At 40.8% G+C, this 20,368-nt stretch overlaps 1 protein-coding gene across 3 annotated transcripts in view; it reads left to right on the top strand.

Annotated features, from left to right (window-relative positions):
- Nucleotides 1-6,747: 6,747 nt before the first annotated feature.
- UBA6 (ubiquitin like modifier activating enzyme 6) overlaps nt 6,748-20,368 on the top strand; it is a 102,375-nt gene continuing 88,754 nt past the window's right edge. Inside the window, exons 1-3 of one of the 3 annotated variants that reach the window (XM_089669989.1) lie at nt 6,748-6,855; nt 16,713-16,775; nt 20,128-20,222. In XM_089669989.1, the coding sequence (XP_089526115.1) occupies nt 16,735-16,775; nt 20,128-20,222 (136 nt within the window). In that variant the 5' untranslated portion in view covers nt 6,748-6,855; nt 16,713-16,734. The remainder of the gene's footprint in view (nt 6,856-16,712; nt 16,776-20,127; nt 20,223-20,368) is intronic. The other 2 variants (XM_089669990.1, XM_089669991.1) reach the window with 2 other exon arrangements.

The following is a 20,368-nucleotide window of genomic DNA, read 5'->3' as shown; positions in this document are numbered from 1 at the left end:
AACGAAGTATATATGTTTCAGAATAAAATAGAAACAATGTGGTACACAATGCACACAGAGTACAGAGGCCGAAAAATAACCCTCACAAATTCCTCATTGATGCATATTTAACTACTTCAGCTCTCTGGACTTACGTAGCAAGTCCAGAGTCTAAAGTGTTTAACATCCATAAGGTTTTATCCCCTTCATGATCAGGGCACTTGTTGCTATTCAGCATTGTGCTACTTTAACTGCCAATTGCTTGGTCATGCAACACTGTACTCAAATTAATTTTTTATCATTTTATTTCAGACAGAGCTTTATTTTAGCAGCTTTTTATTTACCATAACGGAAGGGGTTTGGGGGGGGGGAGTGCATTTGTAACACGTTACATATTACACTCTGAATATGGTGAACTTCTCCTTTAATGTGCCCCTACTGATAATTTGGGAGACTCTACTTTTTTGCCATTTTGTGAGTGCATGTAGTTTTGAGTTTTGGAATCCAGTATGTGGTATCTATTTACATGACACATCTTCATCTTGTATTTTGTACAAATAAATTAGGGATTAAATTGTGTGCAATAAAATTAATTTTAGTGTTTTTTTCCCTGAAAGAATATAGTCGTCTTCCAAACTTCGAATTTCAAATAGAATAGAATAAAATAGAAAGAAAAATTGAAAACAATACAATATAATAAAGTAGAATAGAAAAGAATAGAATAGAGTAAATTAGAATAGAAAATAAAAGAATAGAAAAGAAAATAAAGGAATAGAATAGAAAAGAATAGAATAGACTAGAATAGAAAATAATGAAACAGAAAAAAATAGAATAGAATAAAATAGAAAGGAATAGAATGGAAAAGAATAGAATAGAGAATACAATAATAGAAACAAATAGAATACATTAGAATGAAATAGAAAGAATATAGCTGTCTTCCGAAATTTGAAAAGAAGAGAAGAGAAAAATAGAACAGCTTAGAATAGAATAAAACAGAAAGAATATAGCCGTCTTCCGAAATTCAAATAGAATAGAACCAGCTATTCTTCACAATGAATTCAGATCAGATATTTTCAATTCAAATTCAATTTGAATACTTTGAATCCACTGAAGATTTTGAATCCGGTCAAAAATTAATAAATGAAACCAACTGAAATGAATTTCGTTATGAATGCAACAAAACAAAATTAGTAACTTAACAAATCAACCCAAAATGAAACAAATGTTTTCTGAACATGTCTAGCATGTGCTACATTTAAAATTTTGTGGGTTTTGCTGACTTTTGAATATATGGATTTCAGATGGTAGCAGATAGGGAATGAAGCAGTTGTAAAAGGGTTATCCTACTACTCAGATCTGGAGATTAAAGTAACTATTATAAAATAATTTAAAATAAAATATATAAAAATTGATGGTGTCAAAATTATTTACATACAGAAAAAACTAAAACTATTGGTTCAAAATAAATTAACAAATTAAAGAGTTACTAAACCCAGGACCCTGCATTCACTATATTGGGTCTCCCACAGTACACAGAACATGGAAATGCAATTATTTTAGTAAATATAAACTGCTAAATACCTTTTCTCATCAGCAGTTAGAGCAGTCTTATGACTTCTAACAGTGTCCAGTCGGGCACTGGTTAAAGCTTATAGGAGGAGTTTTCTCTAGAATGTAGAACCCCTGACCTCTGTCTGGACACTGCTGATAGGCCCTGTGCTGATCACATGCACTCTCCCAAGAAAAAAAAAAACCTCTCTAGCAATACACACCAAATTGAGCATGTGCAGTGTCTCCACACTATATGTCTTACCAGAACATAAGAGGTAGACACTGGAAAAAGAGGAGGATTAGAGAAGTCAGGATCAAACAGTATTTTTACACAACACAGGGGATTAACCCCTTAGGTTCTATAGTGAGTATAACAAGCATGCTTTACTATATATACAGACAAATTTTACTGTTGTGGGTTTAATAACACTTTAAATAATGAGACCCCATGAATAACATAATCAGGGTCCATTTAGAAATGTTCCAAAATGAACAGATTATATCACATTATTATTTAATATTCCTCATTTTATTGTATCCTAATCATTTATAGCAATATAAGACAATAATGTAATTTTGAATCGTGCCACTATATTATAATTAAACTCAGTATTAATTCTATTAATTAATTAAAATTTTATGAGCTCATATTATTTTTAATCCATTTTATTTCATTCTGAAAATGTATCATTATTTTTTGAGTCTAAGCTATTTCATGTTATTTATAGGGTCAAACTACTTAACCAGTTCCCACTTGGCCAATAGCAAAATGACAGCCGAGTGGGACTTTCATCAATCCAGGTAGGCATCATATGATATCCTCCTGGATCTGTGTACCGGCCCTTTGCCGGTACCATATGACTGCTGTGACCAATCACAGAAGGTCACATGACAATTGTAAACAATGAATTGCTTCCTTTCATGCCATCCATTGTATACAATTGTGTTGCTAGCTGTGATTGGTCACAGTGATCACATGGTACAGACTGTGCCAATCACAGCCTGTTTCATGTGATTAGCTGTGGCCAATAACATATAACTCTGGTCACAGTGTTTTATAAAAAAAAAAATCCTAATAAAAAGAAAAAATGTAATAAAAAAATAAATTGAAAAAAATGTTTCTGTTTTTTTTTTCACCAGTGTCCTTCATCACAGCCACACCAGTTATATGATGTTGCTGTACTGCACTGGTGACAGTATGTAAAACAAAATAAAAAAAGTTGAAAAAAATGTAATTAATTTATTTTCCAAAAAATTATGACAAAAAATTACAACATCAAAAAACTTGCCATGCCTCTTATTAACCACTTGCCTACCGGGCACTTATACCCCCTCCTTACCAAGCCAATTTTCAGCTTTCAGTGCTGTCACAATTTAAATGACAATTGTGGGGTCATGCAACATTATACCCATATGAAATTTTTATAATATTTTTCTCACAAATAGAGCTTTCTTTTGGTGGTATTTACTCTCCGCTGGGTGTTTTACTTTTTGCGCTATAAACAAAAAAAGAGCAAAAAATTTAAATAAAAGTATCTTTGTTTCTATTATAAAATTTTGCAAACAGGTAATTTTTCTCCTTCTCCGGAGATCAGCGTGTCATTGGATACGGCTGATCACGTGGTAAAAGGCCGCTGTGATTGGCTTTTTACCACATCATGTGATCAGCTGTGTCCATAGGACACAGGAATCACGGAGATCGCTGGGGGCGCACAGGAGAGCACGTTCTGGGAGGACGTCATACGATGCCCTCCCAGAACTGGCCGGCCGCAGTGCATCCGTCATTCTATCTGTGGCTATCTGTGGTCGGCAACCAATTAAATACAGCAGACTGTCTACTTTTCAAAAAGGGGTAATTTGGGGGATATCTGTACTGTCCTGACATTTTTGGGCCTCGGGAAATGAGATAGGCCGCCAGTACAGAGGGATTGATTGATTTTCAGATATACAGTTGCAAGAAAAAGTATGTGAACCCCTTGAGATTACGTGGAGTTTTGCATGGATTGGGCATAAAATGTGCTCTGAACGTCATCTAAGTCACAACAATAGAAGAACACAGTCTGCTGAACATAATACTACACAAACATTAGATGTTGCCATGGTTTAATTGCACATAACATGTAAACATTCACAGTGCAGGGAGGAAAAAGTATGTGAACCTTTGGACTTAATAACTGGTTGACCCTCTTTTGGCAGCAATAACCTCAACCAAACGTTTCCTGTAGTTGCAGATCAGACCTGCACAATGATCTGGAGTAATTTTGGACCACTCCTCTTCACAAAACTGTTTCAGTGTAGCAATATTCTTGGGACGTCTGGTGTGAATCGCTCTCTTAAGGTCATGCCACAGCATTTCAATCGGGTTGAGGTCAGGACTCTGACTGGGCCACTTAAGAAGGTGTATCCTGTGCTGTTGCAGCCATTGTTTTGTTGAATTACTTGTATGCTTTGGGTCATTGTCCTGTTGCATCACCCATCCTCTGCGGAGCTCCAGTTGGCAGACAGATGGTCGTACGTTTCCTGCAAAATGTCTGGAATTCATTTTCCCATCAATGACAACAGTCCGTCCAGGCCCTGAGGCAGCAAAGCAGCCCCAAACCATGATGCTCCCTCCACCATGTTTTACAGTGGGGATGAGGTTTGGATGTTGGTGTGCTGTGCCTTTTTTTCTCCACACATAGTGTTGTGTGTTCTTCCCAAACAACTCAATCTTGGTTTCATCTGTCCACAGTATATTTTGCCAGTAGTGCTGTGGAACATTCAGGTGCTCTTTTGCACACTTCAAACGTGCTGCAATATTCTTTTTGGACAGCAATGGCTGCTTCCGTGGTGTCCTCCCATGTACTCCATTCTTGTTTAATGTTTTCCTTATTGTAGATGTGTCAACAAAAATGTTAGCATGTGCCAGAGATTTCTGTAGGTCTTTAGCTGACACTCTGGGATTCTTCTTTACCTCATGCAGCATTCTGCGCTGTGCTCTTGCAGTCATTTTTACAGGACGACCACGCCTAGGGAGAGTAGCAACAGTGCTAAACTTTCTCCATTTGTAGACAGTCTGTCTTACCGTGGACACATGAACATCAAGACTTTTGGAGATACTTTTAAAACCCTTTCCAGCTTCATGCAAGTCAACAATTCTTGATCGTAGGTCTTCTGAGAGCTCTTTTCTGCAAGGCATGGTTCACATCAGACAGTGCTTCTTGAAACCAGTAAACCCAAAACAGGTGTGTGTTTTTTAAGGGCAGAACAGCTGTCAGCAACACATCCAATATCATCACACTGATTGGAGTCAAGGTTGGCTCACTCCTGGCTCCAATTAGCTCTGGGAGAAGTCATTAAGCTAGGGCCTCACATACTTTTTCCTCCCTGCACTGTGAATGTTTACATGTTCTGTGAAATTAAACCATGGCAACATCTAATTTTTGTGTAGTATTATGTTCAGCAGACTGTGTTCTTCTATTGTTGTGACTTAGATGACGTTCAGAGCACATTTTATGCCCAATTCATGCAAAACTCCATGTAATCCCAAGGGGTTCACATACTTTTTCTTGCAACTGTATACAATAGTTTGTGGACTCTATAACTGTCCTACAGATTAAATAATACACACTGATTTGGGTTATTTTCACCAACAAATTGTAGCAGTTTACATTTTGGCCTACATTTATGAAGAACAATTATTTATTCACAAAATTTTAGAACAGAAATGAAGAAAAGCTTGTATTTTTTTCAAAATTTTCAGTCTTTTTTCATTTTTTTAACAAAAATTTTTTAAAAACCCAGTGGTGATTAAATACCACCAAAAGAAAGCTCTGGTTGTATGACAAAATGATAAAAATGTAATTTGGGTGCAGTGTTGCATGACTGCCTAATTGTCATTCAAACTGTGACTGCGCTGAAAGCTGAAAATTGGCCTGGGCAGGAAGGGGGTAAAAGTGCCCGCTATTGAAGTGGTTAATTTGATATTTTATCATGGACCAAAAGTTTTTATGTGTAATGATGGACACAGGGATTTGATTGTGCTTTTGCCTTTTGTGTCTGGGTGAATGAGACCAAAAACAGCCCTCACACAGGTGTACGCTCACGTGTGTCGGTGAATGAGACCAAAAACGCTCATGTGTCTGTGAATGTGGTAAAAAAACAACCCTCACACAGGTGTACGCTCACGTGTCTGTGAATGAGACCAAAAACAGCCCTCACACAGGTGTACGCTCACGTGTGTCTGTGAATGAGACCAAAAACGCTCACAAGTCTGTGAATGTGGTAAAAAAACAACCCTCACACAGGTGTACGCTCACGTGTGTCTGTGAATGAGACCAAAAACAGCCCTCACACAGGTGTACGCTCACGTGTGTCTGTGAATGAGACCAAAAACGCTCACGTGTCTGTGAATGTGGTAAAAAAACAACCCTCACACAGGTGTACGCTCACGTGTGTCTGTGAATGAGACCAAAAACAGCCCTCACACAGGTGTACGCTCACGTGTCTGTGTGAATATGGTAAAAAAACAACCCTCACACAGGTGTATGTTCATGTTCGTCCGTGTGAATGAGGCCAAAAACAGCCCTCACACAGGTGTACGTTCATGTTCGTCCGTGAATGAGGCCAAAAACAGCCCTCACACAGGTGTACGCTCACGTGTCTGTGTGAATATGGTAAAAAAACAACCCTCACACAGGTGTACGTTCATGTTCGTCCGTGTGAATGAGGCCAAAAACAGCCCTCACACAGGTGTACGTTCATGTTCGTCCGTGAATGAGGCCAAAAACAGCCCTCACACAGGTGTACGTTCATGTTTGTCCATGTGAATGAGGCCAAAAACAGCCCTCACACAGGTATACGTTCATGTTTGTCCGTGTGAATGAGGCCAAACACAGCACTCACCTGGGTGTACACTTCAGTATGCCTGTGTGAATGAGGCCTCAAAGTGTGTTATTGACTAAAAAGTTGGAAAAGGCTAAAGCTTCAAAGCAGAAAAGGTTCCTGGCTATACAATTCCCTTTTCTATTATAGAGCCTAAACTAATGTTAGGTCAAAGAAGAGCGAATGTGTCTAACATCATTACAGTCGCCTAATAACCTATAAAACAAAACGAAAAAGACAAGAACCCGCCAATCCTCTCCTAACGCGGGACTGAAGAAATAAAAAACCGTGTCTTATTGCTCGCTTGTAATAAAGCTGTGTTTGCCTTGGTCGTCTTCCGCTTCCTCCTCCCCGGTGAAAGGCACTGTGGGAGTTGTAGTTTGTCATCTTTCTCTCGCTCTCTTCGGAAGGGTTTTCTCTCCCGGCCGACAAGGAACTGCAGAAGCTGCAGTAGTAGGTCAGGTCAGTAGCCTGTAATTGTATGGGTCCTCGGGATGCTGCAGTGAGGGGGACATGTGTGACTGTGGAGGAGTGCCCTGTATGGACAGCAGCCTCTGATCACAGCTTTGTCAGTGCAGAGCAGCACAAACCTGCTGACACATTTCAATGGGGGGTGCATCTCCTTCACAAGAAAAGGAAGGAAATGGGACTGTGGGTGTGCTTCGGTGTCACTGGTGCGGGGATATATCACCCTCATTGGGGTGTATTGGGAGAGTTTTCACAAATCACAACTTCTCTTCCACTTCACTGACTTGGAACATTTAAACACACGAGGGTGACCTGTCATTCATATGGAGGAGCTCATTCACACGGAACCCTGCGTTTAAATACGTACAGCAGATTGTTTTGTGCGCATCTAAACGTGGCGTTGTAGTCATCAATGATCCCATACGCTCATCCACGTCTATATATGAAAATGGGCACTGCAATTAGTCAGGCACAAATAAAGTAGAACATGGCTGCAGGTTTTACGTATGTAGATCTGCAGATGGTACGCATGTACGCAAATAAAGGCGAGTACTTTAGGCACATATTTTAACCGCTTTCTTTCCACCCTACTACTTTCCACTTCTGCTACAGGAAGGTAGGGCTGCACAAAATCACGTATATATGCGTGATTTGCATTTCCAGCTAGGGGGCGGATGTGCCGCCCTACCCACTCCGCCATTGGTGGCTAGGGATGTCAATCACTGGGTCCCGGCTGGAGATTCCCCGTAGGCATCCGACGATCGTCAGGCAAAGTTGACGGGAGATACCTGTGTATAAACGGGCAGCACAGTGGCTAAATGGTTAGCACTTCCACCTGGCAGTACTAGGATCGTTGGTTCAAATCCCAGCCACGGTACCTCCTGCCTGGAGTTTGCATGTTCTCCCTGTGCCTGCGTGGGTTTCCTCCGGGTTCCTCCCACACTCCAAAGACATGCTGGTAGGTGAATTGGATCCTGTCTAAACTGGCCCTAGTATGTGTATGTATGAATGGGAGTTAGGGACCGTAGATTGTACACCCCTTGAGGGTTAGGGACTGATGTGAATGTACAATATATATGTAAAGTGTTGCATAAATCGACGGCGCTATATAAGTATCTGAAATAAATAATAAAAAAAAATAAACAACACACGTCTCTCCTACCAGCAAGGACATGCTGTTGTGTATTTTTCTGCCTAGAGAAATGCACAGCAACATGTCTCCCTGATAAAACACACACAGCATGCACAGTAAAACAGCACATAGTTAACCCTTTGATCACCACAGATGTCATTAGTAAGGTGTCTTTTTATTAGCACTGATCACTGTATTAGTGTCATTGGGATGTCAGTGGCGGTTAGTCAGTTCCCACCCAGTCAGAATGCCCGCTGATCGTCGCCATTACTAGTATAACATTCCAGTATCTATACTGACATTTGTAGATGCTATAACTTTCACATAAACCAATTAATTTACATGTATTGGGATTTTTTTTTTTTTAGCAAAGACATGCAGCAGAATACATTTTGGCATAAATTTATGATAGAATTTGATTTTTGAAATTTTTTTACTGGATATGTTTTATAGCAAAAAGTCAAAAATATTGTTTTTTTTTTCTCAAAATTGTTGGTCTTTTTTTGTTTATAGCGCAAAAAATAAAAAACACACAGGTGATCAAATACCACTGAAAGAATGCTCTATTTGTGTGGAAAAAGGACACCAATGTAATTTATGTACAGCGTTGCATGATCGTGCAATTGTTAGTTAAAGTAAAGCAGCGCCGTATTGCAAAAAATGCTCTGGTCAGGAAGGGGGGTAAATCCTCAGGAGGGCAAATGGTTAAAGCAGTTCTAAAGATTAAAGGTTTTTTTAACCATCATACATTCTATGCATGACGGTAACGAAGACCTGCAGTGTGCAGCTCCCCCCTAATACTTACCTGAGCTTGATGTGCACAAGAGCTGAAGCCCTTCCGGGTCTCCCTCCTCATTGGCTCAGACACAGTAGCGGGAGCCATTGGTTCCCACTGCTTTCAATCACAGAAGTGAGGGGGGGCAGCCATGCGCTGTGTGTCCCATAGACACACACAGGCAGCCCAGGAGCGAGCTCGCAAAATGCCCCCAGAGCAAGCAGCTTGCTCTGGGGGGGACTTGGCAAGGGGGAGATACCAGAAGCACTGGCAGGGAAACCAAGCAGGGGAGGATCAGAGCTTCTCTGTGCAATACCATTGGACAGAGCAGGTAAGTGTGATTATTATTATACAGGATTTATATAGCTCCAACAGTTTGCACAGCACTTTACAATATAAAGGGAGACAATATAGCTACAATACAATCAAAACAAGAAGATTAAGAGGGCCCTGCTTATAAGCGCTTACAATCTAATAGATGATGTGTTTATTATTTTAAAGAAGAAAAATTTGAGCCTTTAGTATCACTTCAAAATGTAATTCCACAGAAGACCTAAGTCTAAACCTGCCCCTACCCCCATTCTGAGCCGGGGGCCTCCGAAGTTTCTACACAAAGGGCTCGTTCACACTTGACTATTTTTCCAACTCTTAGGGCTCGTTCACACTTGGCTGTTTTACCAACGCTTGCCAAACGCCCCTATAGCGTTTGGCAAGCGTTGGTCCGGCGTTTGTGGGGCGTTATTAACGCTCGGCAAACGCTCCGCAAACGCTGCATGCGCGGTTTAGTGGCGGTTGCTAGGCGTTTGCCGAGCGTTAATAACGCCCCACAAACGCCTATAATACAGTTTGAGTGGTGTTACCGCTCCGCAAACGCCCCGCAAACGCGTCGCAACCGCACCGCAAACGCCGGCCGGGCGTTTGCGGAGCGGCACCATAGACGAGAATAGGAGGCTTCAAAGCCTCCTGACTCGACCAGAGGCGTCCGTTTTGCCGCGACGCGACGCAAACGCTCCCGTTAGAACAGCACCATGTGCTGTAATGTGCAGAATTGGCAGAGGCGTTTGGGAAGCGGTAAAAACGCTTCCCAAACGCCTCTCTGCCGCCTGCACACAAGGCTAGTGTGAACGTAGCCTTACTCTTGCCAAATGCCCCTATAGCATTTGACAAGTGTTGGTCCGGCGTTTGTGGAGCGTTTTTAACGCTCCGCAAACGCCACATGCACGGTTTAGCGGAAGTTGCTAGGCGTTTGCCAAGCGTTAAAAACGCCCCACAAACGCCTATAATGAAGTTTGAATGGTGTTAACGCTTCGCAAACACCCCGCAACCGCACCGCAAACGCCGGCCAGGCTTTTGCGGAGCGGCACCATAGGCTTGAAGAGGAGGCTTCATCTCCTCCTGACTCGACCAGAGGCATCTGTTTTGCTGCAACGCTAACGCTCCCGTTTGAACAGCACCATGTGCTGCAATGTGAAGAATTTTCCCAGACGTTTGGGAAACGGTAAAACCGCTTCCCAAATGCCTGTCTGGCGCTTGCTAACAAGGCTAGTGTGAACACAGCCAAAGAACCAGTTTACTGTCCTTCAGACTTTAGGGGGGCCGGACTGTGGACAGCAAGAATAGACATTTTTTTTTTCTGGCATCAGAGGGAGTAAACCGTGTCCCGTCTTTGGTATTAGGGGGAGGAATACTGCCCCATTGTTGATGTCAGTGACAGGAATCATTCCCCATTGTTGTATCCGTGGGCAGAATAGTGTTTCATATCAGTGGAATGAATAGTGCCTCAAGGGTCAGATAAATACAAGCAAAGGGACACATCTGACCCTTGGCCCGCAGTTTGGAGACCATTGTTCTAGGCCTATTCTTTCTACCCTGTAAAGGAAATATGCTTATACTTCTCTATTGTGAGGGTGCTGCTGTACAGTTACATGATCAGTTCCCAAGCCGACTTCAGTGTATAGGGAGGACAGCTGACAACAGATACCACATAGTTAGTCTATAGGTGATGTCGTGTCCCAGGCTCTGCAGCCATTGTCGCTGCCTCTCCTCTACCCTGAAGCTGGTGCTGGGGAGATCATGTGACCAGACTGCCCTCAGATTCGGTAAGTATAGACATCTTTCCTTTAAAGGGTAGATAGAATAGGGCTAGGCTTGGAATGGGGGTGGGAGTAGATTTAAGCTTAATTAGGTTTTGACTGGAAGTAAACCCAACATTTTCTATTCCTGATACAGTATGTGCCTGCTATACCATGTACTTGTATGGATAAGTATCCTGTTCTCTTTGTATTTCCTTTGTGTGAAATCACAGGTGTTCCTGCCAGTCCCTCTGCTTTCCTATTAAAAACTGAATACACTAGATAGCGTGGTCAGTTTCCTGGGATTTAAGTGTGTTAGAAGCCTTTGGGCACAGAGAGCTAAACTGTTAATGTCTTTATAGACCTTATCTCTGATGGTCCATCTGTGGTGATGCGTTGACCTTTATTTGGATACGTGTATCTTGCTCCTAGCCCAGGCTACTTGTGGGAGCCTGCGAGCCCCAATAATCCCTGTAGGACATGCAAATTGATAAATAAATAGAAAAAATCATTAAAAGCTAAGTTCACCTTTTTTAAAAAAAAAAAATATATATATATACCAAAAACATGTTCATATATTGCAATTTTTTTTGTTTTAGTTTTGCAAATGAGTCTGCATAGCATTGCAGCCATGATCAATAGATGAGGGGTGCAATGCCAGGCTGCTGCAGACTTTTCCTGCAGCATTCTTCCATACTAGCACCAGTCTGTGCTCGTATGGAAGAATGTTTTTTCAGTTGGAGAGCTGGAAGTAGGATCAGTTAACTATGAGTGCAGTGATCACCATACTTGTGTTCTATTGAGGACTGTAAGCCTACCTGCTGCAGTGGCGGACAGGATTTGTAGTTTGTTCATTCCCATATTTAACAGCTGCTGCATGAAGAAGCAACAGGAAGAAGGGTCAGCCGCACACCGGAGGATTGATAAATATAGGGTATATTTATTGATCCATAGGACACACAAAACATTAGGAAATGAATACAGGACCTGTTAACGCATTTCACATGGTCTTGTGCTTATTCATAACCAAATGCTGCGTGAAGAAGCCCTGAATATTAATGGGGGGGTCCACTGGGACACCAAGTTACATGTTATACCCTAAATGTACATAGAATTGACTAAATACTAGTATAAGCGTCTTTCCTGGCACCTGTCCATGGCAACATACTGATGATAGCGCTTCACTCCTATCCCCAACTAGAGGACCAATTTAGAGACATGGTTCACCTTTACAGAAACTGTCAGTGTCTGTAAGTGGTGTCTATAGATAAAAACAAACTGGACAACTATGACAAAGTTGAACAATGCCCTTGCTACAGTTGTAGGCCATTTACATATCTCACAAAGCCTGACTGAAAAACTCCCAGGGGGTCGTAGCATCTCATCCTGCTTTGTTGCTAGGATGTTGCTAAGAGACTCCTAGCTCTTACTGTTCACCTTCACTGTCATGGGAGAGAGCTCTCAAACATTGAGCTCAGAGCTACTGCATCATGGGAGTGAAAGCACATGTAATGGTGTTTGAATCAGAGCAAGAGCTTACTCCTGTGACAGTGAAGGTGAGTAGTAGCAGCTGGGAGTCTCTACTAGCAACAAGGCAGGATGGGGAGATACAGTCTCTGGTAGTTTTTCAGTCAGGTTTTGTAAAGTACACAAATGGTCAACACCTATAGCAAGGGCATTTTTCAATTTAAGGGATACTCATGCTTGTGAGGTAGGGTGAATATGAAATTTAGGTATGGTTTTTTTACAGCTTGGACCAATGTAATGCAGGCCATAGACCGGTCGTTTATCGGCCGAATGTTCGTCCGCACGAAAAATCAGCCGATATTCACGCCGTTAGTGGGGCCAGCCTGTCAGCCGCTTTTTGCGGATCTCATTTATTTTTATCGGTCATGCTGGAAAATCCACAAAAAACTGCCGTTTTTCGTAGACATTGGTGGCAGCATCGGCAACGGGGCTGACCGTTTTTTCATTTATCAGCCGACAATTTGGCCGATAAACGGCCCGTCTATGGTCTGCTTAAGTATGCATATGCTATACCTGCAGGATCCCTGTGGAAGGTGAAGATCACTTAAATAGGCTCTGCTGCTACATTGATCACTGCTATCTTCAAGGTCCTTCTCTAAGCGACTGCATAGTGTTGAGCTCAAGCTCAGCATGAGCTCCATTCACAGAGCACCTTGTATTTTTTCTTAACGAATGAAAAGCATTCTCTGATTAGATGAGGTGGAGATTGTGACCTGCCTTTCCACCTTGTGTGATCATAGAACACCATGCAAGGCGTTCTGTGAATGGTGCTTGTGCCAAGTAAGTGACCCTTTGTGTTCACAATGCAGCAGGGCAGCCACTCGGCATGGGACCTAGAAGATAATGGATTGCTTAAGTAGCAGTGTCTACTACAGTGTTTGCAGATTCTCCAGGGATCGCACAGGTATCACACTTTCATTGATCCAACCTGAGCCAATGTAACAATGCAAAAAAAAAACTACCCATACCTAAGCTTCAGGTTTAATATTATCTTCACAATAAACTGTCATACAAGTGTTTGATAATTGAGAATTGAAGGCCTGTTCACACTGTCTGCACAGTTTTAGCTCCAGTGAGGGGGCAGTAGGATGTGCTTTTCAGCGCATCACACAGTTGTGTTCTCTTTTTTTTTTTTTCTTTGTCAGCTTTATTTGAAATGCACAATGTGACACTTCATTCATGTGACCTCACAGCAGCGTTGTGCATTGTGCTGCTGTGTAGTGACATGCAGTACCTACGCTGTGATAAATTGTAGAATGTCTACATTTTATCACAGCTCATCACATCACAGTGCACAAAGTCTCTAAATTAGGTGTGAATGAGTCTTTGAAGTAGAACTTTAGTCAAAAAGCTAAGTCCTCCTAGGTAACTTTATGCTGCCCCATTTGCAGGTATAGCTATGTAAAACATTAAAAATAAGTGCCTATACTATTGAAAATCCAGTAATTCATTGTCTCACCCTGCTCTGCACATGCTCAGTTGCTTTCTAATTTTTGGCACTGTGCTGGAAATTCAGAAACCGATCTACTGAGAGCATAAAGATTTACTGTAGTTTAGGGCTGTGGGCTTCAGCAAAATGGCAGCCACCAGCAAGAAGAAACGGGAACAATGCCGGAAGCAATTTACAGCATAAACTAATTTTAGTAGCATAATTATTGTATGTTCTTTACTAAAGAACATTATTTTTTATCAAGTTGTTATGGGTGAAGTTCTACTTTAATGGCTAGTTCACACTAGATGCAGTCCGGTGCTTTTTTTTTTTGTCTGCATCAAAAATGCATGCACAGTGTTTTCCATGTATTCCAATGGCCCAAGTTCACACCAGTGCAGTCAGTTCCAGTCAGTTTCTGGTGCAGAAAAAGAAAGTACAACATGCTACATTTTTACTGCACAGAGCCATACTGGAACATGGCAAACTGCACCAGGACTGCGTGTGGTGTGAACTGTAAGCAAAAACGTATCCAGAATACTTCCGGGGTGCGTTTTTTGTGGTGTGAACTGGCCATTAAAGAAAAAAAATACTGTGGTGAGTAAACACTGTGCTGTGTTAATAGAAAGCTGTGTGTGGTCCTGCTACACAGAGATTTATTTTTTTTTTCAGTAACACCAAAAAGCAACCAGAAGTACGGCTAATCTTTCAATATGACTTTATAAAAGTGTAAGATGCTGCTTCAAAGGTCCCATCTGACTTCATTTTATTTAGGGCTGCTTTTATACTAATTCTTTATTATATAATATTTCACGATGTGAGTAGAATACTTACTTCCCCTCTGTGCGCTGTGGTTCCTCCTGCCAGGAGGACATACAAGCAACAGGAGAAATCATAGCATATGGCAGGGGTAACAGGTATTTGATTAATCTCAGTGGGCCAATACCTGCTGCGGTGGAGTTTTCCTTGTTATCTCTTGCTAATTGTCTGTCTCCCCTCTCTGCCAGTCCATCCTCTGGCTTTTGATTGCCCAACGAATTCAATTCAAAATACTAACAACAACATACAAAGCCATTCACAAATCTTCCCCCTAGCTACATCAGCAATCTTGTTTTATACATCATCCAAACCTTCCTTTCTGCTTTTCCCAAGACCTCCTGCTCTCAAGCTTTCTTGTCTCCCCCTCCCATGCTTGTCTCCAGGAATTCTCCAGATCTACTTTCCTCTGGAACTCCCTACCCCAATCTGTCTGGCTATCTCCTATTCTATCCATCTTTAGACAATCCCTGAAAACCTTTCTCTTTAAAGAAGCCTATCCTGCTTCTAACTAGTAAACTGCCTTTTACAGTTTTTCCTCCATCAGCTCATCCCCCACAGCTATTACCTTTTGTATCACTCAACCCTTCCTCCTAGATTGTAAGCTCTAACGAGCAGGACCCTCTGTTTCCTCTTGTACCAAATTGTATTGTAACTGTATTGTCTACCTTCATTTTGTAAAGCGCTGCGCAAACTGTTGGCGCTATATAAATCCTGTATAATAATAATAATGTCATAATGGACCATGATGTAGAGATATCCACCTTTTTAGATGTTTCCTGAAAACGCATCTCTTTAGGGAAGCCTATAGCGACTCCACCTAACAACTGAATCTTTCCATTCTTTCATCAGTTCATCCCTCACAGTTGTTATATTTTCTACTGCTTGCCCCACCCTAATAGAGTGTAAGCTCCCAGGAGCAGGGCCCTCTTTTTTTTTTTTTTTTTTTTTTTTTTAATTGTATTGTAACTGTAATACCTTCCTTTCAATTGTAAAGCGCTGCACAACTGTTGGCACTATATAAATCTTGTATAATAGGGCAGCCTATTCATTTCAATGGGCTGCCTCATGCAGAAGAAACTCAGAAAAATCCAAAAATGTTTCGCACCAAACCACATGGTACCGCAGCATGACATGTGTGAAAATGCATGCGATTACAGATGCGTGGGGGTGCCATTCACAATTAATGGCACTGCCACATGTCTGCTAAAGGGCAGTGCATGTAGGGAAAGTTTGCAGTTTTGCATGCGTACCCAACAAGCATATATGTGAGGCTAGCCTTATATGCTACATGTTGTGTTGGCAGTATTGCTTATCTCCAGCCCTGGATGCACACAGATGCCCACCTCACCATAATCTGATTGGTTATATAGTCTTCTTACTTCCCAAGTCCCATTCCATGGAAGCCATGGCTTGTACTGACAAAGGTTAACAAGCCTAAGGGTCACCATACACATTACAATCTGGCCATACAAGCTTTGTGAAATCAAATTAAGATTTCCCAAAACTGTGCAATATGAAGATCTACCTAATCTAGCTAATCCATTTATACCCAATCAGGCCTTACATTACATAGTTTTTGGTAAATATAAAGATTGTACTCACCACACAACACCATGTGTGGTGAGCTTTAGGTTGTTGTATGTAGATGTACGTTCCAAAAGGGCATTAGGAAATGATGTGCGTGATTTTACCTATTGTCTCCATTAAAGAAAAAAATGACTGATTTTTGATTTGCAATGAAACCTGATGACATGAATACATTTTTAAGAAGGCAGTGATGACTATTATTATTTATACTTATTGTTATTTCTTTTTAAAATCTGCATAATTGCTGTGAATTCATTCTGGCAAAATGATATATAGGAATGTTAGTTTTATATAAAAAAAATATTTTTCTCAAATAGTTAATATTTAAATAGAAGAATGATGTTATTTTGTGACACTTATGTCAGTGGCTTCTTATTAGGGTTGTTTAATATAACAAAATACATAGGTTGCAGTCAAAATTTGTTTCTAGATCTATGTTGGTAATAGAGGTTCAGGCCTCAGTATGACCATGCAGTTATCTCACTGCCTCTTAATGTCAATGTTTTGCAGAGCAGGGGTGTGAAAAGTCAGAATGGCTGCAGACTCAATGGAAATTGATGATGGGCTGTATAGGTGAGTACTACATTTTATGTGGTTAAGTAGTGTTCGGTGTAAATGCTAGGTTTGGAAGGAAATTATAGGTTAACAATTTTACAATTTTTTTTTTTTTTCTTTTGTGAAATACTCTAGAAAAATAAAAGTAGCATTTTTAGGATTGAAAAAAAAAAGTCACATTTATAAAAACTAAGCCAGCATTAAGACTGTGATAATTCACTTTTTTATTATGGATTGAAGAGTACATTTAGCAGCTGTTCAGATGGATAGAAAATACTTTTCTTTATTGTCTTGTTATCCACTGTCTGTGAAATCTATGGATCATTATTATTAAAGTGGAGTACAAGAATAATCATTTTGAGGTTCAGACTTAAGCCTAGTACACATGATGAGAAAATCGGAAGAAAAAAAAAGTTTTTCTGTGTGGTCGTCCAATGATCTGATTGTTAGTACACAGCTTTCGAGAGCCGATCACGACAGTTCATGCAAAATTATCTAAAGAGACAGGCATGACATTTTTTTTTCTTGTAAGATAACAGAATGATTGATTTTCATTTAATCATTACAGTCCATAAAAAATCAAGTGACCAAGATTGCTCATGCTTGGAAATGAAAGGATACATTATATCATTGCGGGAAGTTGTATTCTGTCTTACAAGAATTTTCGTAACTCTAGTAACCTCTTCATTTTCGATATGAGATTGCATCCAAAAAAAAGCCCCCCTAAAAAAACAGAAGGTCATTCATCCAACAATCTCATTGTGTGTACTAAGCTTTAGAGTGGGGAATAGAGCTTCCTTCCCCAACCCTCAGTTCACACTAGTGCCGTTTTGTTGGCTGCGGCAAACCTCACCTTTCCAGAAATCGCAGCCCACACTGGAAACCGCAGTACAGTGCGGTTCTCAGTGCGGGTGCGATTTCCCATGCAGGCAGTGTGCCATTAAGATTAATGGCACCCACCCGAGGGTCCCTTGTTTTGTGTGTGAGTGGTTACAGCAGCGGGACAAAGTGCGTGTCCTGCAACAGCTTTTATCTGCGCTAGTGTGAACCAAGCCTAAGACCGGTAGCAAAAAATGTCAGTCCTTGTCCTTCCCTATTCTACAAAAACAGCTCAGACTTCCCTGGTTGCATGCTTTTTGTCCTGGTGGCTCATTAATTGGAGGAACAAGGATGAAAATGACAACCTGCACCAGCACATCTAATAGAAAAAACCCATATATTACAACCTTTAAAATATTGCTTTGTAGCAGACCTATCATAGCAGAAGTATATGGACTTCCCCTTGCTGATATGCCCCTGAAAATGGTTATTGCCTGGTTGTCATGCTGATCTTCTGGCTTCAGTTCTGAGTCACTGAAGTGGTAATGTGTGCAAGAGTCTTGTTGACCTTTCCTCCATTTTTACTCTGGGCCAGTGCCTTTAAAAGTATTGAAGGCAGGGGATCTACATGACCGAAAAGCAGCAAGCATTTTTAGAGGATGTTTGCAATGAGCAATGCCTTATTACCTATTTCTCATAAAACAACTGTCCTTTAAAGCAACCTTGTCATTCACACTACTATTTAAATGCAATTTCCCTGCAAAAGCTGTTTTTCTCACCCCTCCAGCAGCCCTGCCTTTCTCCTCCCTCCCTCTGTTCCAGTGCTACAGCCCTCATCAGACTCATCAGTATTCGATTCTTACTGGAGCATCAAATGCCTATGTCCCCCGCTGTGCAATGTGGTTCTTTAAGTAATTTAAAGTGTAAGTTCACCTTTTCAGAAAAAAATTAAAAGGTGAATTTACTCTGTACACCCTTTCAGTTGTATATGTAACATTTGTTTCTTGTGTTATATTCTGGTGTAACGAGCTAGGCTTGCCCCACTTCATACTGCAGAGTATGGCTTGGCAATGGAGAGGATATGGAGCCCATTTTTCACCACAGATCCCTGTTTTTTGGTTATGAAATATTAGCAATCTGTTTTGTCTCGGGCCGTGGCTATATTCAGAACACTATCTTGTCAGGTATCTGCTCCTGAAACTTGCGTGCCTAAACATGCATTCACAGCACAGTGGCTAAGTGGTTAGCACTTCCACCTAGCAGCACTAGGGTGGTCAGTTTGATTCCCAGCCATGGTACTACCTGCATGGAGTTTGCAGGTTTTCCCTGTGCGTGTGTGGGTTTCCTTTGGGTCCTCTGGTTTCCTCTCACACTCCAAAGACATGCTGGTAGGTTAATTGGCTCCTGTCTAAATTGGCCCTAGTAGGTATGAATGCGATTAACCACTTACCGTCTGGTCGCCGTATATAAACGGCCAGATGGTGGCAGTCCAGGGGAGGGTTGCCGTTCATAAACGGCGCCTGCCATTTTGGACTGTGCGCACTCCCTGGGAATGGGCAGCACCGCGATCCGGTGCCCGCTGTGTCCTCTGATCGTCATATGGGATCTCTGTATGAGGTCCCAATCATGTGGTCACTGATTGGCCAATCAGTGATCACATGCAGAGTAGTAAGCAAGATGTCACTTCTGACATCATTGCTTATTACGTGTGAAATCTGTGAATGATCACAGAGGTCACATTGTACAAGGCTATTCACAACAGCCTTGTACCATGTGACAAGCTGTGACCAATCATAAAAATCCCAGTAGTGAATGAATACCACCAAAAATAAAGCTTTATCAGTCTCAAAGAAAATGCTAAAAAATTCATATGGGTACAGTGTTGCATGACTGCGCAATTGTCATTCAAAGTGTGATAGCGCTGAAAGCTGAAAATTGGCCTGGACAGGAAGGGGGTAAAAGTGTCCGAACTTGAAGTGGTTAAAGGAACTGATATTGTAAGTTCCTCAAAGGCAGGGATTGATGTGAATGTACAATATATGTAAACAGCTGCCTAAGTATACTGTATATGAAATAAATACATTTTGTAATATTAGGATTTTGTTTTTCTTCTTTCTGCCAATATCTGGTAGACCAAATGCTGCTTATTTTCATAAGCCCATATACATGAGGCATAATATAAAACAAGGAAGTAATCTATTTACAGGCTGCCTGTGAATATTCAAATATGGCTGCTTTATATTTCCTTTTACAAAAGAATAAATTGGACAACTACTCAAACCAATTTTATTATTATATATAATTATATTTTTTTAGGAAATTATTTGCAAATGTTTTTTTTTTTTTTTTTTTTTTGCTATATGATTATTGTGTAAGGAATTCTGCAGCACACCTGCTTTTTTATCCTCTGTGTTTCAGTATGTCATTTTTAATAAGCTCAATGCATTAAGGTATCTTGTGTTTTAATATGCTTGTAAGTTTTTTTTTTTTTTTTTTTTTTTAATTTTAAATGTTTTGGGACTTTTTTTTTTTTCCATATTTGTCATTTCAGCCGTCAGAGGTATGTCTTGGGAGACACAGCCATGCAGAAAATGGCCCAGTCCCATGTTTTTCTGTGTGGGATGGGAGGACTTGGTGTTGAGATAGGTAAGGTGTTTTTATAATTATTTTATTTTTTTCTTCCCCACTTAGCCCTGGTTCACGTCAGTGCAGCTTTTTACACGTGATTTCAAAGCCACAGATCATTGCAATTTGGATGTTCAATTTCATTGTGGCTTTCAACTTCACTTAAC

This window comes from Staurois parvus, unplaced genomic scaffold (assembly GCF_062004578.1).
Source record: "Staurois parvus isolate SC_StPar_1 unplaced genomic scaffold, SC_StPar_1.0 ptg000086l, whole genome shotgun sequence".
Classification (NCBI taxonomy): Eukaryota; Metazoa; Chordata; class Amphibia; order Anura; family Ranidae; genus Staurois; species Staurois parvus.
Note: the sequence above shows the minus strand (reverse complement) of the source record. Positions and strands in the feature narration are given on the sequence as shown.